The sequence below is a fragment of the Tachyglossus aculeatus genome, chromosome Y4, assembly GCF_015852505.1.
Source record: "Tachyglossus aculeatus isolate mTacAcu1 chromosome Y4, mTacAcu1.pri, whole genome shotgun sequence".
Taxonomy (NCBI): domain Eukaryota; kingdom Metazoa; phylum Chordata; class Mammalia; order Monotremata; family Tachyglossidae; genus Tachyglossus; species Tachyglossus aculeatus.
The window spans coordinates 9,423,606-9,447,576 of NC_052096.1; the positions used below are offsets into that span (position 1 = coordinate 9,423,606).

The following is a 23,971-nucleotide window of genomic DNA, read 5'->3' on the forward strand; positions in this document are numbered from 1 at the left end:
TTGAGCTCTTACTGTGTGCAGAGCAATTAGGAAGAATAGGTACTGAGCCCCCATTCCCCTATCTGTAATTTATGCACATAAACTGGGGGCAGGGAATGTGTCTGCTAATTCTGTTGTATTGTACTCTCCCAGACACTTAATACAGGGCTGTGCACACAGTAAGCGCTTCACACTAGTGCTCTCTTCTAGACTGTGAGCCCGTTGTTGGGTAGGGGCCATCTCTATATGTTGCCGACCTGCACCTCTCCATCTGAGATTCTGGGTTGTAATAATAATAACAATACACTAAATTTGTATTGCATTTTCATTTTTAAAGCAGTTTTACATCATGGATCTCAATCATAGTAATTGTGAAATTTGTTAAGTTCTTACTACTTGTCATTTATTGTACTAAGTCCTGGGGTCGATAAAAGATAATCAGAATGCTGGACATAGTCCTTACTCCTAACGGAGCTCAGTCTTGGTGGGAGGGAAAAAGAGGTTCTTCACCCTCATTTTACAGAAGAAGAAACTGAGGCAAGAGTAGTTAAGTGACTCACCCAATATCACACAGCAGGTAAGTGGCAGAGTTGGGGTGAGAACCCAGATCTGCTGACACCCAGGTCTATGCTCTTTCCCCTAGCTTGTACTGCTTCTCATGCTGTTCTTACTATATTCCTAGGAGGTAGAAAGAGAGATAGGTGTGATTATTCCCATTTTGCATATGGGGAAACTGAGGCAGAGTGATAAAATGACTCACCTGAAGACACATAGTGGGCCAGTGACAGAGCTGGGACTAGAACTAGGGTCCCCTGAATCCCAGGGCCATGCTCTGTCGACCAGACCACACTGCCTCCAGTTGTTTGTGGCCTTTGTATCTGAAGAGACCGTTAAGCAGTGGGATCACTGCTGAAAGGGAAAACCAGAAATAATTTAAGATAATTTGAGACCTCTCCAAAAATGTAGTAATAAATGACTAATAGATGAAGATTTGTAAACAATTAGTAACTCATCATTAAATAATTCCCAGTAAACATGGCTAAACCCAACAAGCCAAGTGGCACAAGAAACAACCATTTAATTGACACACTAGCATTTTTAATAGCATTTGTTAAGCACTTACTATGTACCAGTCACTATAGTAAGTGTCATGGTACTTACTAGATTGCTGTTGTTGTCTTATGCTGTCGAGTCATGTCCGACCCATAGCGACGCCATGTACACATCTCTCCCAGAATGCCCCACCTCCAACTGCAATCGTTCTGGTAGTGTATCCATAGAGTTTTCTTGGTAAAAATACAGAAGCGGTTTACCATTGCCTCCTTCTGTGCAGTAGAACTGAGTCTCCACCCTCGGCTCTCTCCCATGCTGCTGCTGTCCAGCACAGGTGAGTTTTAAGGTTACGAGGTTGGAAACAGTCCCTGTCCCAAATAGAGCTCACAGACTAATCCCCATTTCACAGTTGAGGAAACTGAGGCACAGAGAAGTTAAGTGACTTCCCCAAGATTGCACAGCAGACAAGTGGCAGCCTCCCTCCACATGTGCTTCTGATCCTATCCCTTCATACCTTTTTAAAACACTCACCCCCTCCCAACCTTCCCTCCTTGATTGTCATCTTCAACTGATCACTTTCCATCGACACGCACTCCATCTGGATCCTTCTGTACTCATGCCCCTCCAGGTGGAGGATAATAATAATAATAACAATAATAATAATAATAACATTTAAGTGCTTACTATGTGCCAAGCACTGTACCATGCTGGAGTAGATACAAGGTAATCATGTCTCACATGGGGTTCACAGTCTAAGGAGGCTGGAGATCAATCAACCAAATGATGGTATTTATTGAGCACTTACCATGTGCAGAGCATTGTAATAAGTGCTTGGGAGAGTACTGTACAACAGAATTAGCAAACATGTTCCCCACCCCTAACGAGCTTACAGTCTTGAGGGGGAGGCAGACATTCATATGAATAAATAAGTTGCTTATAAGTGCTGTGAGATAGAGGTGAGGTAAATGTCAAATGTCCAAAGGTCACAAATCAAAGTGACATTTGACAATGCAGAAGAGAGAACAAACCAGGGAAAAGAGGGCTTAATCATGGAATGCCTCTTGGAAGAGATGTGACCTAAACAATGCTTTGAAGGTGGAGAAAAAGGTGGTCTGCGTATTTGGAGGGGTAGAGAGGTTCAGGCCAGGGAGAGGATATGGGAAATGGGCTTGGCAGCAGGATAGATGAGATCAGGGCAGAGGGAGTAATAATAACAATAATAATGGCATTTGTTAACCAAGCTAGTGCTAGAGGAGCGGAGACAAATTATTCCTAAGGGTCAACATTATTAGTCCAAAGTTTAATTGTACATGAAGCAGAATAAGTATTTCAGCACCCAGGTGGAGAAAAGCCACATACACATTCCATCCCAAATCTACCCCTATCATTTATTATATTTTATCGACGCCAGGACTTACCACAGTAAATAATAATAATAATAATGGTATTTGTTACGTGCTTACTATGTGCTAGGTACTGTACTAAGTGATGAGGTGGATACAAGCAAATTGGGTTGGACAAAGTCCCTGTCCTGCATAGGGCTCACAGTCTCAATCCTCATTTTACAGATGAGGTAACTGAACCACAGAGAAGTGAAGTGACTTGCCCAAGGTCATACTGCAGACAAGTGGTAGAATCTGGCATCTCCAGAGTCAGGGCAGGGATGAGGGAGCCTTGTAGGGTTGAGTTATGGACCAGGGTCTGCAGAGGGTCCCAGCCCCCAAGTGGTCCCCAAGGCACTGGTGCTTAGCAGAATGCTACGACTTCACTCTGCCCCCACAAGTCACTGTAGAAGTGAAAGTAGAACGGGGTACAGACCTGACTCTGTTCTGGACTCCCCACCACACCCTGTGATGTTGAGGAATAAACATGGCTGTTGTAGGAGGACACCCAGTCCCTCATTCTTCTCACAAACCCAGACCAGATGGTTGTGAACAGCATGGTGGGAACTGTTTCCCCACTTTGAGGACCCTTCTGTCCCTCCCGGGTCCTCAGTGGCCATGATGGACCCCAGTTGGGCAAGGAGTAGGGGAGGAGCTGGGGTCCCCACGGGTATAGGGAGTTTCCTGGATGACAGAGATGAGGGCAGGAGTGGGGAAGGGCAAGGACCATCTTTCCTATTCTGTGAGTGTTTGAGTTGGGGCTTGGCTCCCCCCACTCCTCCCACCTCCCTTCTGACCCTGCTCCCCAGGGTACTATGCAGATTCCAAGGGGTGGAAGGGGGAAGCAGGAGGATCAGAGAAAAGAACAAAGTCCCCCCACAACTCCACCATAAGCCTTATTCCTTAGCCTTATCCATTCCTAGAATAGGGATAACAATAATAATTGTGGTATTTGTTAAGCGCTTATTATGTGCCAGGCACTGTATTACATGCTGAGGGAGGAGTACATGCAAGGCAGGTTGGACACAGTCCCTGTCCCATATCGGGTTTACAGTCTTAATCCCCTTTTTACAGATGAGGTAACTGAGGCACAGAGAAGTGAAGTGACTAGCTCAAGGTCACACAGCAGACCAGTGGCAGAGCTGGGATTAGAACCCATGACCTTCTGACTCCCAGGACCATGCTCTGTCGACTATGCCATGCTGCTTCTCCAATGAGAAGGGTTCCTTTTTCCTTCTCTACACTGGAGGCTAGGGATGTCAATGGGGGAGACAATGATGGAGGAATGTCTTGGTGCAGGAGCAGAAGGTGGGGAATGAATCCCAATCCCCCGATGGCTCCCTCTGACCCCCTCCCCTCCACAACAATGTTGCTTACCCAAATGGGAGCTCTCATTGTACCTCGATCTCAACTATCTCACTGCTGACCTCTTGCCCACATCCTACCTTTGGCCTGGAATGCCCTCCCCCCTCATATCAGACAATTTTTCTCCCCTACTTCAAAGCCTTATTGAAGGCACATCTCCTCCCAGAAGCCTTCCCTAAGCCATCCTCTCTTCTTCTCCCACTCCCTTCTGCGTTGCCCTGATTTACTACCCTCATTCATCCTCCCTCCCATCCCCTCAGGACATAAGTATATATCTATATATACCCAGAGAAGCAGCTTGGCTCAGTGGAAAGAGCACGGGCTTGGGAGTCAGAGGTCATGAGTTCAAATCCCAGATCCACCAATTGTCAACTGTGTGATTTTGGGCAAGTCACTTGGCTTCTCTTTGCCTCAGTTACCTCATCTGTAAAATGGGGATTAAGATTGTGAGCCCCACATGGGACAACCTGGTTACCTTGTATCATCCCCAGCGCTTAGAACAGAACAGTGTATGTACTAGACACTGTAGTAAGTGCTGTGGTAGGCACTAGATTATCAGGTTGGACGTAGTCCCTGTCCTATATAGGGTCTACAGACTTAATCCCCATTTAACAGAAGAGGAAATTGAGGATCATAGAAGTTAAGTGACTTGCCCAAGATTACACAACAGACAAGTAGCTGCCCCTCTCCACCTGTGCTTCTGACCCCATCCTTTCATATCATTCTAAAACACTCACACCCTCTCTCCTTTCCTCCATGACTGCCAACTTCAACTCTTCACTTTTCGGTGACATACACTCCAGCAGGACCCTTCCATCTTCATACCCCTCCAGGTGGATAATAATAATCGTAGCAATAAACTTTAAGTGCTTACTATGTACCAAGCACTGTGGTAGAGTAAGATAATCAGGTCCCACAAGGGGCTCTCACAATCTAAAGAAGCCAGGGAAAAATCAATCAATCAAATAATGGTATTCATTGAGTGCTTCCTATGTGCAGAGCAGTGTACTAAGCACTTGGGAGAGCACAGTATAACAGAACTAGCCGGCACATTCCCTGCCCATAATGATCTTACAGTCTTGAGGGGGAGACAGAAATTAATATGAATAAGTACTTTATAATATATAATTTAAAGGTATGTACATAAATTCTATGGGGCAGGGGGTGGGGTGAATATCAAATGTCCAAAGGCCACAGATCCAAGTGCATAGATGATACAGAAGAGAGAGTGATCCAGGAGAAAGTGGGCTTAATTGCAGAAAGCTTTTTGGAAGATATGTGACCTTAACAATGCTTTGAAGGTGGAGAAAGTGGTGGTCTAGCATATTTGGAAGGGGAGGGAGTTCCAGGCCAGAGGGAGGATATGGGAAAGGGATTGGTAGCAAGATAGAAGAGATTAGGACAGAGTGAGTAAACTCGTGCTCAAGGAGTGTGTAGGCTGGGTTGTAGTAGGAGATTAGTGAGGTGAGGTAGGATGGGTTGAGCTGATTGAGTGCTTTAAAGCCAGTGATAAGGAGTTTCCTTTTGATGGGAAAGTGGATGGACAGTCATTGGAGGTTCTTGAGGATTGGGCAGACATGGACTGAATGAACAACCTCAGGAATAAACTTTGGAGGCCTTTAGGGCTACCATACAATAGCAGAAATAAGCAAGAGAATCCGTCAAAAGGTAAATTTGTGTACTCAAGGAACGTGTCTACCAACTCTGCTGTATTGTACTCTCCCAAAGGTGTAGTATAGTGCTCTGTAAGTGCTCAATAAATACCACTGATGATGAAAGATTTGATCATTTGCTTTGGAATTTTGAGGCATTGGGGCAGGAAAGAGGCTGTGGTGAAATGGCGGCTAATGCCACCAGGAAGAGAATGAAGTCTGAGGAAATGTGATAAGGCAGATGCTTAGTTCTCCCAAAGGAGTGGGGTGGATTCACAAACCAGTACATCATGGGAATGACAACTGGGGGAGGAGCTGGTGCTGTGTACAGCACAAAGCACTTGATGTGATGAACAGTTACTGAGGAATACTCATAACTGCTGCCCATGATTGGGAGGGAGTTTGTGCAGGGAAACCTATGAGGTAGGAACTGAAATAAGAAACCAACACGGTCTAAGAACACAGCTGAATGAAGCAGAGCTGAGCTGAGGAGCAGAAAGAAGAAAAGCAGCTACTGAGAGATAGAAGACACTTACTGGTAGAGAAGCAGTGTGGCCTAATGGATAGAGCAGGAGTCTGGAAGCCAGAAGGGCCTGGGTTCTAATTCCAGCTCCACCACTTGACTGCTGAGTTCCCTCTAGACTATAAGTTTGTTATGGGCAGGGAACATGTCTGCTAATTCTGTTATATTGTACTCTCCCAAGTGCTTAATACTGTGCTCTACACATAAGAAGCACTCAAGAAATACAAATGATTGACAACTTCTCTGTGCCTCAGTTACCTCAACTGTAAAATGGGGATTAAGACTGTGAGCTCCACATGGCACATGGACTGTGTCCAACCAGATTAACTTGTATCTACCTCAGTGCTTACCATAAAAAAAATACTATTAAAAAAAGGGTCCTCACTGTACAGGCCAAAAATGAAGGACTCTCAGGACCAGGAAGATTTTACCTTGGGGACTTTTGGAACTCTCATTACGATGGTGCTGGACTAAGGCAAAAGCAAGAATTTCGAAGGACAGAGACAACAGCTAGAAAACCAGTTCTGCCTAACCTCCACAAAGCATAATGATCAGGAAGGCAAAGCCCTACAGAGAGCTCACCTCCTCCAGGAGGCCTTCCCAGCCTGAGCCCCCTCCTTCTTCTTCCCCTCCTCCCTCTCCTCATTCCCCCTGCCTTACCTCCTTCCCCTTCTCACAGCACCTGGATATATATATATATATATATATATATATATATATATGTACATATTTATTACTCTATTTATTTTACTTGTACATATTTATTCTATTTTATTTTGTTAATATGTTTTGTTTTGTTGTCTGTCTCCCCCTTCTAGACTGTGAGCCCGCTGTTGGGTAGGGACCGTCTCTATATGCTGCCGGCTTGTACTTCCCAAGCGCTTAGTACCGTGCTCTACACACAGTAAGCGCTCAATAAATACGATTGAATGAATGAATGAATGAATGTTTTTGATGAAAAATGATTCATGCAGCAGAGTGAAGTATGGACTGAAGTGGGGAGAGACAGGAGGCAGGGAGGTCGCCAAGGTGGCTGATGCATTAACCAAGACAGGATAGGATAAGTGTTTGGAATATCATAGCAGTGGTCTGGATGGAGAGGAAAGGGCAGATTTCAGCAATGTTTGAAGGTAGAAGCGACAGTATATGGTGACAGACTGAATATGTCAGGAAAGATGAGTCGAGGACAAAACAAAGGTTACAGACTTGTGCAATAGGGAGGAAAGTAGTGTTGTGTGTTCCCTACAGCATCCTCAAATCCACCCCCAAATATCCAAGGTTTTTCCCCCACTAGGGATACCAGGATGGACAAGAAGAAAGCTGAGACTGAGTCTACCTCCTTCCACACCTAAATACCCCTGGCTACCTTGTAGATAGTGCTACTACCATGGAATGTTTTCAGGGATGAAATCAACTCAGTAACCTAAAGGATTCTGGGTTGTGTTAAGCAGTGTTGCCTATGGCAAGCAGGGTATCTGGCAACAGAATACAATCCTGTGGAGGTGGAGGGGACAGTCTGGAGTGTCCCGGAGCTGAAAGGGATTGAGGATGTAGTGGGGCTTGAGACTGGGAGAGAAACATCCCCATTTGGCAAAATCAGCCACTCAGCTTCCACCCACAGCTCCAGAATGGCTTAGCCTTGACAGATGCTACCTTGGAAGAAGCACTGGTGACAGCCTTCATCAGAGACTCCGACATTGCGTATTTTCAGTATCACATTCCCATCCATAATGGAAGCTCTCTCAAACTCCATTTTCCCTTGATATTCCTCCATCGGCTCTCTACCCAAGTTCTGCCCATCCCGATATTTGTGCACGGTCAGGGAGAATTGGGATCAGAACCACCTAGCCTCTATAATAATAATAATAATGATGATAATTGTGGTATTTTTAAGTGCTATGTGACAGGCTCTGTACTAAGCACTGGCTTGAATACAAGCAAATTGGGTTGGACACAGTCCCCGTCCCATGTGGGGCTCACAGTCTCAATCCTATTTTACAGACAAGGTAGCTGAGGCCCGGAGAAGTAAAGTGACTTGCCCAAAGTCACACAGCAGACAAGTGGCAAAGCCGGGATTAGAACCCATGACTGTTTGACTCCCAAGCCTATGCTCTATCCACTATGCCATACTGCTTCTCTATGTTCTCAGCACTCATGTTGGGGTTCAAGTGACAGAGTAACCGAACATCTTCCCACACCCGAGCCACTATTGGAGAAACTGGTCCATTTACAGGAAACTGAAGTATAACAAAGGGAGATCATCAGAGAGGAGCTGGGGCATCTTGGTGGGATAGGGAGCTGAGTAACAACCCTCTTTCTCCTCTCTTCCCCCAGCCGAACCCAGACAGGTTTAGCACGTGTAGCCAAGAACTCCAGCAGCCCACCCTCTCCTGGTCCATGGCAGCCAACAGGGCTGGGGTTTTGTTCCAGCAAAAAGCAGATCTAATTACCTCACGTCCCCCTAGGGCTCTCGTCTGATTATCTGACAGAAAAAAAAGGAGCCTGGGTTTGAATGAAGAGTTAATTACCATTCTGAGTCCATCCGCTGCCTGCTCACTTTCGGGTCCCCAAGCTTATTGCCCACGGTTTGTGTGAGTGACCCCACCAGAGGACAGAGCGATGTGTGTGCTTTATTAAGTAAAGATAGACCTTGTGTGACCTGAGATTGGTGTGTGGCCCCTGTGGAGATCATTGTCCTCTGAGGAAAAACAGGAAAGGGACAGTAACAGTGACAGGCACATAAGGAAAGGATGAATACAGAAAGACCAAACCGAAAGAGTAGACAAAGACAATAATGAGCTTATTGAAAGCACAATGTTGCGGAGCCGTTTTCAGGAGCAGTTGGAGGAGAAGGGGAACAGGAAGCATTTTCAGGTCTGGAAGAACAAGGCTGTGCTAATCAGAGACCGAAGGAAAGCAGGGACAGGAGAGCAGCGGGGAAAGATGCAGGGGCAGGCAAAGGGAAAAGTGAGAGAGAACCACAACCTGAGCGCTTACTGTGTGCAGAGCACTGTACTAAGCGCTTGGGAAGTACAAGTTGGAAACCTATAAAGATGGTCCCTACCCAACAACAGGCTCACACTCTAGAAGGGGGAGACAGACAACAACAGTTTCCAGGCCAGTCTTTTTCTCAGTACTCAGCACATAGTAAGCACTGTACAAATATCACACTTTACATGGGAAGCATCATGGCTTAGTGGCTGGAGAGAGCATGGGCCTGGGAGTCAGAAGGTCATGGGTTGTAATCCCAGTTCCGCCACTTGTCTGCTGTATGACCTTGCGAAAGTCACTTCACTTCTCTGTGCCTTAGTTCCCTCATCTGTAAAATGCTTATTAAGACTGTGTGAGTCCTATGTGGGACAGGGACTGTGTCCAACCCGATTATCTTGTATCTACCCCAGTGCTTAGAACAGTGCCTAGCACACAGTAAGCGCTTAACAAATGCCATTATTATTATTCATTATTATTGGTATTATCATCATCATTATTATCATCATTCTCATGATTATGTTGGGTTGCCGAGCAACTGTGGGCCCCTGGTCAGTAGCTTCCAGAAGCTCGCAACCTTGGTGTCATCTTGTCTGCTCTCTGTCTTCTTCCTCCCATTTCAAGTCCAACACTTTTTTATTTAATGGTATTTGTTAAGCGCTGGCATGGTATTTGCCCGGCACTGTACTAAGTGCTAGCATGGATAAAAGGTAAACGAATTGGACATAGTCCATGTCCTACTGGTGCTCTCAGTCTTGATCCATGTTTTACAAATGAAGTAACTGAGGCACAGAGAAGCTAAGTGACTTGCCCAAGTCACAAAACAGACAGTGGTTAGAGCCAGGATTAGAATCCTCTGACTCTCAGGCCCGTGCTTCTTTAGGCCATGCTGCCACTAAATCCTGCTGTTTTTTTCTCTCAAAATTTTCCAGATTCGCTCCTTCCTCCCACCCATTCAATCACCGGTCTGGGTCATGTTCCTGTCATCTCTCAGTTGCACTGATTCAACTCACTAATCTTCTTGCCCCCAGCCTCTCCCCCATCCGCCACTTGTCTGCTGTGTGACCTTGGACAAGTCATTTAACTTCTCTGTGCCTCAGTTACCTCATCTGAAAAATGGGGATTCAAAGTGTGAGCCCTACATCAGACAACCTGATTACCCCATGTCTACCCAGCACTTAGAACAGTGCTTGGCACATGGTAAGCGCTTAACAAATACCATAATTATTGTTATTTAGACTTTTCTACATTTCGCTGGGGAGACTGTATTCTTAAAACAATTGACTACAAATCAGAGCCTCGACTCAGCTTCTCAAAAACCTCCTGTGGTTACAGATTTCTCCAGAAAAAGCAAAGCTTTCTGCCCACTGGATTTAGGATTCTCCCCCAGCTCTCTCCTTTATTAGAGTTTATGGTGCTCGTTGGGCCCGTACTATGTGCCAGGCACTGTAGAAAGCACTGGGGTAGCTACAAATTAATCAGATTAGACACGGTACATGTCCCACAGGGGGTTCACAGTCTTAAACCCCATTTCACAGGTGAGGCAACTGAGGCACAGAAAAGTTTAGGATCTTATCCAAGGTCACAAAGCAGACAAATGGCAGAGTTGGGATTCATTCATTCATTCATTCATTCAATCATATTTATTGAGCGCTTACTGTGTGCAGAACACTGTATTAAGAGCTTGGGAAGTGCAAATAGGCAACATAGAGAGACAGTCCCTACCCAACAATGGGCTCACAGTCTAGAAGGGGGAGACAGACAACAAAACAAGTTGACAAGTGTCAATACCATCACAATAAATAGAATTATAGCTATATACACATCATTGATAAAATAAATAGAGTAATAAATATGTACAAATATACACAAGTGCTGTGGGGAGGGAAAGGGGGTAGGGTAGAGGGAGGGAGCAGGTGATGGTGAGGGGAGGAGGAGGAGAGGAAAAAAGGGGGCTCAGTCTGGGAAGGCCTCCCGGAGGAGGTGAGCTCTCAGCAGGGCTTTGAAGGGAGGAAGAGAGCTAGTTTGGCAGATGTGTGGAGGGAGGGCATTCCAGGCCATAAGTGGGACATGGGCCAGGGGTCGACAGCAGAACATGCGAGAACGAGGCCCAGTGAGGAGGTTAGTGGCAGAGGAGCAGTGTGTGCCAGCTGGGCTGGAGAAGGAGGGAAGGGAGGGGAGGTAGGAAGGGGCGAGGTGATGGAGAGCTTTGGAGCCGAGAGTGAGGAGTTTTTGCTTGATTCAAAGGTTGATTGGCAACCACTGGAGATTTTTTATTTTTGAGGAGGGGAGTGACATGCCTTGAGCATTTCTGTACAAAGATAATCCAGACAGCAGAGTGAAGAACCCAGGGCCTCTGACTCCCGGTCCCAGGTTCTTTCCACTACACCACACTGCTTCCTTCTCGCCTTTGTAGTATTCTCAACCACTCATGCTAACACTCTTCACTCCTCACAAGCCAACATTGTTACCACTCCTTCCTCTCACCTCTGACACATCCAAAACATTGAGCCTGTCTTTCCCACCTCCTTCACAGCTCCCATGAAAATCCCTCTGCTACAGGAAGCAATCTCCAACCAATCCCCACCTCCCCAGACATGTCACCCCAACAGATTAGCACAATCAGCAAATGTGTATAGTCTGTTTAATCTATTAATTCTGTTAATACAATCTGTGTTTCCCACTCTCCCACATGAGAATGCCAATTTCTTGAGGGCAGACACTATGACTATCTCTCATTGTATGCTCCCAAACACTTCCTCCAGTGTCCTGTGCACAATCCTTTCTCAGTTGAGTGTGCTGAATGCAGTAGGTGCTCAGGGATGGAATTTCCCATCAGAAATAATGGATGAGCCTCAGTTCTGAGAATTCAGGGTGAGAATGTACATGGAGGAGTTGCCTGGGGTTGTACTGGTCTGCGTGGCACCATTCATACTCTCTTGTCCCACCCATCATGTTCCCGCTGGGGCACAGAGAGCAGCGAGAGTCATCAGGTATGGGGCATCACACTGAGAAGCAGTGTGCCCTAATGGTTAGAACATAAACCTGGGGGTCAGAAGGCCCTGCTTTCTAATCCAGCCTCAGCCATTTGTCAGCTGTGTGACTTTGGGCAAGTCACTTCACTTATCTGGGCCTCAGTTACCTCATCTGTAAAATGGGGATCAAGGCTGTGAGCCCAAGTGGAACAACCTGATAACCTTGAATCTATCTCAGTGCTTAGAACAGTGCTTGGCACATAGTAGTTGCTTAACAATAATAACATCATTATTATTAATGACATCATTATTATTATTAATAACATCATTACTATTACACCATGCTGCTTCTCAAGAGTGTGAGTCCCATGTGGGACAGGAACTGTGTCCAACACAGTTTGCTTGTATCCACTCCACCACTTAGTGCAGTGCCTGGCACACAGTAAGAGCTTAACAATCACCAGAATTATTATTATTCTGGTGAATTCAAGGTGAGGCCTATATCCACATTTGCCAACTTCACACCGAGTCAGGAATAGAACCCAGTCCCACACGAATGTTCAGAAGGAGGTGCCATAAACCAAGAAAATCTGGAGTCTATGGCAACCTGGCAGTGGAGGCAATCTGCCCTTCTGCCCTCCAAATTCACGGTCTGGTGGAGGAGTCAGCAGAGAGGAGGGTCAGTGGCACTTGCAAAGCCCCACTGATGGACCAGAGCCGCAGCCGCTGCTTTACTGCCCCCAGCCCCGACCTCAGCAGGGACACTTCACCAGCAGCAGCAGTAGAAGAGGCCCCTCCTGGGCTGGGCCTGACCCAGGGGAGCAGCAGAGGAGGCGGGGACACAGGCAGCTGCAGCCCCGGGAGGGACCGGAGAGCTGCAGGGGGGAGAGGGCAGGGGCTGGGTGGCTCCCTAAGGGGCAAGAGGGACCCCGGGGCTGGGCTGGGTGGGGAGCAATGGGGCATCGGCCCCAGGGAGGAGATCCCCATCTCCAGTGGCTGAGGCTGGTCCCACTCCTGGGGGGCTCACCGGAGTCTCCTGAGCGGAGGCAGGGACAGGGTTTTCCCCAGCCCCACCGGGCACAGGGCAGATGGTCAGGGAGTCATCGATGCGATAAAGGCGGAAGAAAGGTCGGAGGGTCCCCGAGAAGGCGGCGCGGGGGAAAGTGTAGATGTGGGATCCGTCAGTGCCACTGTAGAAGGAGACGTCTCCAGCCTCGTAGTCCAGGTATACCACCACCCGGGAGGGGGCTGTGCTCAGGCGGAGACGGGTGGGGGGAGAAGTGGGCGTCCAGTATCCATCTACATCCTTCTTCACAGCCCAGAATCCATCTGCAGGTGACTCCGAAATCGCCCTTTTTCTCCCCACATTTTCCCTACAAACCCCCAGACGCCAGACAGTCGCTTCTTCCACCTCCACCTCCCAGCAATGTCTCCCGGAAGTGAAGCGCTGGCGGCCCAGCACACAGGGAGAACCTGTGAATCTGCCCGGGTTGTCGGGCAGGTCCTGCCACGTGTCTCCAGCTGTCACCGTTTTCCGATCCTCGGACAGGACGAGTGCGGGATACGCCGTGTCTGGGTCGAGAGTGACGTTGGCTGCGGACAGAGCGTGTGTGTGAGCGTTGGGGCCCGCGGGGAGAGGAGCGGGCGGGGCGGAGCCCGGGAGCTGCCCCGCCGCGGACACCTGGTGGGCTGCCCGGAGGGGGCGGCGGGCACCGAGGAGCCCCCCCGGGGGGCGGAGGCGGACACAACGCCCCTCCCCCCGGACGGGACACGGATGGTGACGGCATCGCGCCGCGCTCCGCCCCCACGGCTCCGGACCCGGATCCCCCCGAACTCTCCTGGGGAGCCCCCATTCCGGCGTCGGCCTCCACCTCCCGTTTTGTGTCCCCCCTACTCTAGTCCATACATTCCAGGAGGCTCCCGGTGCCCTGGAAGCAGCAGGGAGGAGGAGTGGGAGGCAGAGAAGGAAGGATTTATTTCATTCCTATATAATGTATTTATTTCTGTTAATGTCTGTCTCCCCCTCTAGACTGTAAGCTCGTTGTGGTCAGGGATTGTGTCTGTTTATTGTTATATTGTTCTCCCCTAAGCGCTTAGTACAGTGCTCTGCACACAGTGAGCCCTCAATACATACCATTGACTGACTGAGGAGGAAGAGGAGGAGGAGGAGAAAGCAGAGGGCTCTGGCAACAGCCCTGGTTCTGGCTCTCAGGGATAGAGTCAGGAAGGGCCAGGACCCCCTGGGGTCGGAGGGACCTAAACCTCAAGGAATATCAGGGGCACTTACCCATGTGTAACTGGCTCCTGCTCCACCCTACAAGAGAACAGAGAGGGGAGATGTCACCGGGCTGGTGGAGCAGACACAAACCCCAACATGGGAAAACTGACAGAAATGAAAAAAACACGGAACTTACTGAGTTCAATCTGGAGTTTCCCTGAAAAGAAAAAGAAATAAGTTAGGGACACTCCAGAAGGGAAGAACGTGGGGTGGACTGGGAGGGGATGTGTTGGGGTCAGAGGAGTCTATTTCTGGTACCTAAAGGAGGGAACAACCCCGTGGACAGAATCCCAACTGCCCAGAGAATGGATCTGGAACGGTGACCACTGTCCCTGAAGTCTCCAGGAAGAACCAGTTGGTTATCATCAATCAATCAAGCATCCATTCACTGTTATCAGTCGGCATCTCCCAGGGTTCAGATCTCCAGGCTCCTCTGGGATTGTGGTTGCACAGGGGAATTGGATGGCAGGACAGGGCTGGGGCAGGAAATGGATGGGGAAAGGTGGGTTTCAGTCTGAACCCAGGGGGTAGGGGCTGGGATCTCTACTCCTCAGTGTTTCCCCACTCCCATAGGGGACAGCTGTTACAGACACAAAGTCGGTCTGTCCCTTTTCTGAGGGAAACAGAAAATCAGGTTGTGAGTCATTTGGGGTTGGGACTGTGGTCTAGTAGCCCCCCAGGCAGCTGGCAGCAGTTTATCTGCCCTCCAACCCTATTCTGTCCTCCTGCCTTTCCCTGCAGTAATGAGGATGTCATGGGAATACTATCGTTCCTTTACCTTTCTCCCTGGGGTGTTTCCAGATGAGATAAAGACCCCCAGCGATGAGCAGTCCCAGCACAGGGAGGGTCACACTAAGGGCCACCATCAAGGACAAAGCTGTCGGGAAGAGGGGAGCTGAAATGGAATTCCCAAAAATACCTTTAGAGGGAAAAATGGGACAATTCCAGATGTTTCAATCAAAAAAATCAATCAATGGTATTTATTGAGTACTTACTGTGTTCAGAACACTGTACTAAAAGCTCCTCACCGTACCTCGCTCTTGCCTGTCCCGCCATTGACCCCCGGCCCACGTCATCCCCTGGGCCTGGAATGCCCTCCCTCTGCCCATCCGCCAAGCTAGCTCTCTTCCTCCCTTCAAGGCCCTGCTGAGAGCTCACCTCCTCCAGGAGGCCTTCCCAGACTGAGCCCCTTCCTTCCTCTCCCCCTCGTCCCTCTCTCCATCCCCCCATCTTACCTCATTCCCTTCCCCACAGCACCTGTATATATGTATATATTTTTGTACATATTTATTACTCTATTTATTTTATTTGTACATATCTATTCTATTTATTTTATTTTGTTAGTATGTTTGGTTTGTTCTCTGTCTCCCCCTTTTAGACTGTGAGCCCACTGTTGGGTAGGGACTGTCTCTATATGTTGCCAATTTGTACTTCCCAAGCGCTTAGTACAGAGCTCTGCACATAGTAAGCGCTCAATAAATATGATTGATGATGATGATGATGATGAAAAGCTCAGGAGAGTCCACTACAACAAAATTTCCTTGGCTTCAGGGAGAATTCGAGCCTAGAAGGAGGGGGCGAGTCCATGAGCCCCAAGTTCTAAGCTGTCTCTATTCCAAGCCACGTTGAGAGTCCAGAGCAGGGGCAGGGTCTCCAGAACTCACCTCCCTTCTGCAGGATTGGTTGTGGGGTGACTACTTGGCTGGGAACCCAGTGGTTTGGGGAGCACAGAGAGTTAAGAGTCACTGCTTGGAATAACAAAGGGCAACAGTTTCCCTGACCAGGCTGGGCTGGGGTGAGGGGCCAGTGGAGTCATGAAGGAGAAGGAATGGCTTGTGATTCCCTGGGGAGAGAGCCATGACCTCGATTGGAGGGTCTCACTCCCCTTCTCCCTATTCTCAGGCTTCGACTGTTCCCTCCAGCACAGGATCCCCATGGAACCAGGAAAAAGCTGCTTCCCCTCAAGCTCCGGCCTGCTCTATCCATCCTGCCAGTGCTTCCTCGGGAAGCTGCTGGGAGCAAAGCAGCAGTGCAGCACCCAGGGGTGTCTTACAGGGGGGAAATGTGTGGGAAGGGGAGGGGGCCCTGGACTCTGTTTCTACCTTGGCCTGGACTCCAAATTCCCTCCAACTTCACTCCACACCTCCATTTTCTGCTTCCCTGACTTGTGCCCCTATACAGACCTATGCCCCCTTCACAATTCAAGTCTGAACGTGTGTGTGTTGTGTGTGTGTGTACATAATAGAGGGTGTGATGCTCATAACTCTCTGTTGAAAATCCATAGAGAAACTTAGCCTAGTGGAAAGACCACAGGCCTGGGAATCAGAGGACCAGAGCTCTAATCCTGTCTCCGACACTTTCCTGCTGAGTGACCTTGGGCAAGTCACTTAATTTCTCTGTGACTCAGTTACCTCATTTGTAATAGAGATAATATGACTCTCATTTTATCAATTTTGTTTTACTGAGTGCTTATAGTGTACATAGCACCATACTAAATGCTTGGAAGAGTACAATACAACACAGTTTGTAGACACCATTACTGCCTGTGAGCCCATTGTTGGGTAGGGACCGTCTCTATATGTTGCCAACTTGTACTTCTCAAGCGCTTAGTACAGTGCTCTGCACACAGTCAGCGCTCAATAAATACGATTGAATGAATGAATGAATAGTAATTACTGGCACTATTTACAGTCTAGTAGGGGAGGCAAACATTAAAATAAATTACAGGAAGGGGAACAGCAGAATATTAGGATATAGGCATAAGAGCTGCAGGGCTGAGGGTAGGGTATTAAAGGGCTCTAAGTGTACAAACCCAAGTGCATAGGAAATGCCAAAGGGAGGGCAAATCTTGGAGGAAGTGTGAATTTTGTCAGGCTCTGAAGATGGGGAGAGTGGTGGTCTGTCGAACATAAACTGGGACAGAGTTCCAGCAGGAGGGAGGACATGATAAAGGAGAGACAGCAATCAATCAATCAGTCGTATTTATTGAGCGCTTACTGTACTAAGCGCTTGGGAAGTACAAGTTGGCAACATATAGAAATGGTCCCTACCCAACAGTGGGCTCACAGTCTAGACAGCAAGAGAGATGAAATGGAGGCTTAAGGAGTAGGTGGGCAATAGAGGAGCAAAGTGAGCAGGTTGGGTTGTAGTGGGAGATTAGCAAGGCTAGGTAGGAAAGGGAGAGCTGATTGAGAGCCTTAAAGCCCCTCCTTCTCCAACCATAAACCGTGAAACCATGCGGGCAGGGACTGTGTCCTACCTGCTAAGCTGTATCTACCGCAGGGCTTAGTAAAGTGTTTGGAACATAGTAAGCAATTTAACAAATACCATTATTATTATTATTATCATTATTATTACTCCTATTGCATCCTTGCACCAACCAGGACTGACCTAATCTCACCCCAGCCCTACCCAACCCTCCCTCACCTCAAGTGATCCCCCTGACCGGTCCCCACGTTGATGGAGTATAACAAGACCCAGACGGGGCTCGGACCACCAGAACCAGGTCCTGACCCGATTATGTTCAGCCCCCGGGCCAGGAAAAACCCCAATATTAGAAATCACATATGTCTCCTCAGGAAAAGCCAGTTCAGAAGGTGCAAAGGGGGTGTCCTGCCCTGACCCCTTTATTAGCACCAACCTACTGGATGTTCCAGGAATCCAGCCCAGGAACAGGCCCAGGAAGGGACTGACCCATGGAAAATGTTCCGTGGAAATGCTCCAAAAGGTAGCACTGTCTGTGGACCAACAAGACACTGGGGGCAGTAGGAAGGGACCCTGGACAGGAGGAGTGGACACTATTCATTCATTACTGCTGGAGCAGGAGGGGATTCTGGATAGGGATAGGACAGTCTGCAAGGCTGCCTGAGACTGGAATGATTGTTACAACATTGGTCACAACAAAAAATCAGTCACTTACCAACCACCTGCAGCTCCAGATGAGCATCTTCATACGTCAGGCCATTATAGAAAAAGCAGCGAAACCTTCCCTTATCAGAGACTCTTACATTGTGTATTCTCAGAGCCACACTCCCATAATCCATGGCATCTCTCACCAACTCCGTCCTTCTTCGATACTCCTCCATCTGCTGTCCAAACTGGTCCTCTCCATTCTCGTACAGGTGCACAATGTTAGAGAATTCGGATCGGAACCACCTCACCTGCATGGGCTCAGCGTTCATCTTGGGATCCAGGTGACAGTGTAACTCAACGTCTTCCCCTTCCAAGGCCAGAACGAGATCAGAAGGCCCAATCACAGAAAACTGAGCTGCAACATAGGGAGATGGTCAGAGAGGAGCTGGTACTGGGGATTCAGTGGGCAAGGGAGAACCCCATCCAGAAGGGGAAAGGCAGAGCCACTTCTTGTCAATCGATCAATCAATCAATCAATCGTATTTATTGAGCGCTTACTGTGTGCAGAGCACTGTACTAAGCGCTTGGGAAGTACAAGTTGGCAACCTATAGAGACAGTCCCTACCCAACAGTGGGCTCACAGTCTAAAAGGGGGAGACAGAAAACAAAACCAAACATACTAACAAAATAAAATAAATAGAATAGATATGTACAAGTAAAATAAATAAATAAATAGAGTAATAAATATGTACAAACATATAGATATATACAGGTGCTGTGGGGAAGGGAAGGAGGTAAGATGGGGGGATGGAGAGGGGGACGAGGGGGAGAGGAAGGAAGGGGCTCAGTCTGGGAAGGCCTCCTGGAGGAGGTGAGTTCTCAGGAGGGCCTTGAAGGGAGGAAGAGTGCTAGCTTGGCGGATGGGCAGAGGGAGGGCATTCCAGGCCTGGGGGATGACGTTGTCCACCCTCTGAAGGCCCCAGGGGCCTATTGAGCTGAGAGAGGGTTGAGAGTCCCCTTACCTCCGCTCTCTCTTGGGAGATACATTCAAACTGGAGACTTACAGGGGAGTTTGTTCTTCCTCTGAGATGTCCCCAAAGAGCAGTGAAGAAGAATGAAGATTCTTACCTGAACCCAGAGTGGGTAGCTGGAGAAAGAAGAGGAGGAGGAGGTGTGAGGAGGAGGAGGAGGATCCAGGTGTGAAGGATTCTGGGAAACCCGCCATCTTCTTCTTCGCAGGGACCATAGATAGATGATGGTGACTCAGTCAATACCTGTAACTCACCATCATGAAGCCAGGCAGGGGCTGGGACCCGGGGCACACAGCAATGCAAGACTCCTAGACCGGGCATTGGTATAGGTCAGCTTCCTGTCATATGTGTCATCCACTGTCCCAAACTAAATCTCTGCCACCAGGTACCTGGATACCAATCCCCAAGACCACTCACAGACTCTGCCCCTCAGGGTGAATAAGGGAGACAACCTGGATCTGCTCCTCACTCCAACATGGGTCAGGGTTCTAGCCTCTCAGCAGGAATTTCCTTGGATCCTCTCCCAGACTGGATCTGCATGAATACCATGGTGGGAAGTTTCCCTATTTTGAGGACTCTCATGTCTCTCCCAGGTCCTTGATCCATGACAGACTCCAACTGGGCAGGGAGTAGGGGAGGAGCCAGGATGCCTACTGGTTCAGGAATTCTCCTGAACAATGGAGGTGGGGGTCTGGAGGGGGAGGGGCAGGGACTACCCTCCCTGTTCTGGGAATGTTCCATTTGGGACATTGCTCCCCACTGGATCCTTCCACCTACCTTCTGCCTCCGCTCCCAAGAAGTGTTAGGCAGGGGGTGAAGAGAGCAGGAGGAGGAGGGAGAAGAATCCACCCAACTCTTCCATGAGTCAGATCCCTTAACCCCTTCCCACCCTGGAACAAAGATGGACAGGGGTCCTCTCTTTCTCTGTCCCAGAGGCCAGGAGTATCAGTGGGTGAGACAGTGATGGGGGAAAGTTTGGGGTGCAGGGAGGAGGAGGTGGGGAGCCAAGGCTGATCTTCCAGCTGCTCCACCGACACATCAGTGCCCCTAACCCACTTGGGGGAGAGGAAGGAGATGACCCAGCCCCATCTTCCATCCACTCCCCATCCCCACCTTTCCCAGGCCAGTGAAAGGCCAAAGTGATGGGAACAGGGAGTGGAGGGGGTAGGAAAGGGAAAATAAGGGGCAGGCTCAGGGCCCCCAAATCTCCCAGAATATAAGACAATCTGCAGCAGCTCTTGTGCACAGTAACTGGGAGACCATAATGATAATACTAATTGTGGTATTTCTTAAATGCTTACTATGTACCACACACTGCAGTAAGTACTGGGGTAGACCCCCTATAATCAGATGGGACACCGTCCCTCTCCTATATAGGGCTCACAGTCTAATAGAAATGTTATTTTATCCCGATTTTACAAATGAGAAAACTGAGGCCCAGGGAATTGCTCAAGGGAACACAGCAGGCAAGTGATGGATCCGGGATTAGATCCTGACTCAATCAATCAATCAATCAATCATGTTTATTGAGCGCTTATTGTGTGCAGAGCACTGTACTAAGCGCTTGGGAAGTACAAGTTGGCAACATATAGAGACAGTCCCTACCCAACATTGGGCTCACAGTCTACAAGAGGGAGACAGAGAACAAAACCAAACATATTAACAAAATAAAATAAATAGAATAGATATGTACAAATAAAATAAATAAATAGAGTAATAAATATGTACAAACATATATGCATATATACAGGTGCTGTGTGGAAGGGAAGGAGGTAAAACGGTGGGGATGGAGGGGGGACAAGGGGGAGAGGAAGGAGGGGGCTCAGTCTGGGAAGGCCTCCTGGAGGAGGTGAGCTCTCAGTAGGGCCTTGAAGGGAGGAAGAGAGCTAGCTTGGCGGATGTGGGGAGGGAGGGCATTCCAGGCCAGGGAGATGACGTGGGCCGGGGGTCGACGGCGGGACAGGCGAGAATGAAGCACGGTGAGGAGATTAGCGGCAGAGGAGTGGAGGGTGCGGGCTGGGCTGTAGAAGGAGAGAAGGGAGGTGAGGTAGGAGGGGGCGAGGTGATAGAGAGCCTTGAAGCCAAGGGTGAGGAGTTTCTGCCTGATGCGCAGATTGATTGGTAGCCACTGGAGATTTTTGAGGAGGGAAGTAGTATGCCCAGAGCGTTTCTGGACAAAGACAATCCGGGCAGCGGCATGAAGTCTGGACTGAAGTGGGGAGAGACACGAGGATGGGAGATCAGAGAGGAGGCTGATGCAGTAGTACAGATGGGATAGGATGAGAGCTTGAAGGAGCAGGGTAGCGGTTTGGATGGAGAGGAAAGGGCGGATCTTGGCAATGTTGCGGAGCTGAGACCGGCAGGTTTTGGTGACGGCTTGGATGTGAGGGGTGAATGAGAGAGCGGAGTCGAGGATGACACCAAGGTTGCGGGCTTGTGAGACGGGAAGGATGGTAGTGCCGTCAACAGTGATGGGAAAGTCAGGGAGAGGGCAGGGTTTGGGAGGGAAGACAAGTTCAGTCTTAGAGGTGGGCTCTTTCCATTAGGCAACACTGTTCCCATGCCCAGAAGGGAGCCAGGAAAAGTTCCCCTGAGGGCATGGAGGCTGTGGTCAGGGATAGTCAGGATCATTGAAACCCAGGCTCTGGAGTCTTGTCTGTCCAGTACCTTTCTGGGCTTCAATGTGGGCAACGAGTTTATCAGGATCCCACATCCTTGGGTCCCCTCTGGGCAGATAAATCCCATCCATTACTGCTCTCTGAGGTGGAAGCAAGAATGGAGGGGCAAGGGGTGGCTGGATTCTCTGCCTTCTCTACAGCCCCATCCTTCTGTCTGTTCCCTAGGCAGCCATCCTTCTATTGACCCAGACCATACACCCACCTTCTGCAGCCACCCAGAATAGGGGAGCAACCTGGAGATGGGTGATTCTTCAGGCTGGATTCTCTGCCTTCTACCTCCCAGGGCCAAGACTGAGGATGTATTAGCACTTTTTTAAAAAAAGAATATATTGTATTTGCTAAGTACTTACTACATGTCAGGTACTGTTCTAAGCGCTGGGGTAAATACAAGGTAATCAGGTTTGAACACAATCCACATCCCACATGGGGCTCCCATTTTACAAATGAGGTAACTGATTTACAGACCAGTTAAGTGACTTGCCCAAGGTCACACAGCAGACAAGTGGTAGAGCTGGTATTAGAACCCAGGTCCTCTGACTCCCAGGCCCATGCTCTATTCACTAGGCCATGCTCCTCTCACTTCTGCGGTGTAAACGATGGACCCACCCTCCCTATCTGGGGTGCAGGGGATCAGGTTCAGAGAGCCAAATGAGGCTCTTTCCTTCATCTCTTTATCTCCCTGCTTCCTGCCATCCTCCATGTTATTTCAGCCTTCCCACCCCCCGACCATTATGTGCTCAAACCCCCTAGGGACTGCGTAGACCGGGGTTTAATGGAACAATAGAAGGGTGGCAGTCAATGTGGGAGGTTGGAGGGAGGAGAGAACTAGACTTTCCAGAGATTTGGGGTGTTCCGGTCTTTTCCCTCTGTCCCCTTCCTGTGAGCAGTCCCCACCCCAAACACCGCTTCCACTAGCTATTCTGGGGGAGGGGCAATCCTCAGGACATCTCCCATTTCTCCCACCTCATCCTCCCATCCTGAGGATACCCCCAAGGCTCTCCTGTTTCCAGGAGAATTTCCCCGGAATTCAGCTCCCGCCCCCGAGATCTGGGACCCCTCAGACTCACCAGCCTGACTCCTCCCTGGGCCGTCAAGGTCGGCAGCCCCAGCAGCAGGGCAGATTGTCCATGATTTGGTGGAGGCCAGGCTCACCTTACCAGGAACTGAAGTTCCTTTTGCAATATGAGTTCCAGGAATTAAGTCTCATGGGTACCACCCTCCAATGGAAAGGCGACATTTGAAAGTCTCATCAGTCACTGGGCAGAACTCACCAGAGGTAGTTGGAAGAGTGAAAGGGAAACTGATAAACTGGAAACATGGCTTGTGAGCTGAGTTTGGATGTCAGTTAGTGCTGTCCTGGTGCCATGTGACCTCCAGGAAGGAGTTACCTGCTATGCAGGCAGAACTCCATAAACTCTCCAGCCCTCTACTCTCTGGAAAAAGAAAATCCACACTTGGTGCCAACATTCCCACAGTCCTGGGAACAAGCTGCTTCCAGCTGATCTTTTTCTCTCTGAAGTACACAGCACTCAATCACCTTGCCCCTTCTACTTCACCCGGCTATTCTCCTACTACAACTTTGCCCGCACACTTGGTTCCTCTAATGCCAACCCACTCACTGCATCTTGATCTCGTCTATCTCACCACCAACCTCTTGTCCATATTCTGCCTCTGGCCTGGAACACCCTCTCTTTTCATATCTGACAAATTACTCTCCCCATCTTCAAAGCCTTATTAAAGCGCATCTCCTCCAAGAGGCCTTCCCTGACTAAGCCCTCATTTCCTGTTTTCCCACTCGCTTCTGTGTCGCCCTGACTTGCTCCCTGTATTTGCCACCTACCCTCTGCCAAGCTCCACAGCACTTCTGTACATATCCAGAATTTGTTTATTTATATTAATATCTGTCTTCCCCTCTAGACTGGAAGCTTGTTGTGGGCAGGGAATGTGTCTGATATATTTTTGTGTTGTACTCTCCCAAGTGCTTATTACAGTGCCCTGCACACAGTAAGCACTAAATAAATGTGATTGACTGAGGGACAGAAGGGGGGAGGAGCCTGCTGTTGGGTAGGGACCGTCTCTATATATTGCCAACTTGTACTTCCCAAGCGCTTAGTACAGTGCTCTGCACCCAGTAAGTGCTCAATAAATATGATTGAATGAATGAATGAGAAGGAGAGGGTAAAGGGATAAGGGAAGTTCAGGGTTTTTTTTAGGA

The 23,971-nt window shown here is 48.8% G+C and overlaps 1 protein-coding gene across 3 annotated transcripts; it reads right to left on the reverse strand.

The window, feature by feature from the left end:
- Window positions 1-808: 808 nt before the first annotated feature.
- LOC119947347 (butyrophilin subfamily 2 member A2-like) lies at window positions 809-23,099 on the reverse strand. 3 transcript variants are annotated; one of them, XM_038768996.1, is made up of 8 exons: window positions 22,824-23,099; window positions 19,176-19,386; window positions 18,115-18,462; window positions 14,974-15,090; window positions 14,332-14,352; window positions 14,205-14,231; window positions 12,945-13,510; window positions 809-888 (listed from the first exon to the last, which is right to left on the reverse strand). In XM_038768996.1, the coding sequence occupies exons 2-8, from the start codon at window positions 19,291-19,293 to the stop codon at window positions 883-885; spliced, it is 1,203 nt and encodes a 400-aa protein (XP_038624924.1). In that variant the 5' UTR covers window positions 19,294-19,386; window positions 22,824-23,099; the 3' UTR covers window positions 809-882. The 3 variants fall into 3 exon arrangements, with proteins under 3 accessions (XP_038624924.1, XP_038624921.1, XP_038624923.1); XM_038768993.1 differs by lacking the exon at window positions 809-888 and having other exon boundaries at window positions 12,757-13,510; XM_038768995.1 differs by lacking the exons at window positions 809-888; window positions 14,332-14,352 and having other exon boundaries at window positions 12,757-13,510.
- Window positions 23,100-23,971: the final 872 nt, after the last annotated feature.

Bases quoted from the DNA above. Each gene is read 5' to 3' on its own strand.
- LOC119947347 (XM_038768993.1), bottom strand. From the start codon at position 19,293: ATGGTCCCTGCGAAGAAGAAGATGGCGGGTTTCCCAGAATCCTTCACA. The intron at 14,353-14,973 runs GTAAAGGAACGA...TTTTCTTTTCAG, and splicing joins GAAACACCCCAGGGAGAAAG to GGAAACTCCAGATTGAACTC. The intron at 14,232-14,331 runs GTAAGTTCCGTG...GTTCTCTTGTAG, and splicing joins GAAACTCCAGATTGAACTCA to GGTGGAGCAGGAGCCAGTTA.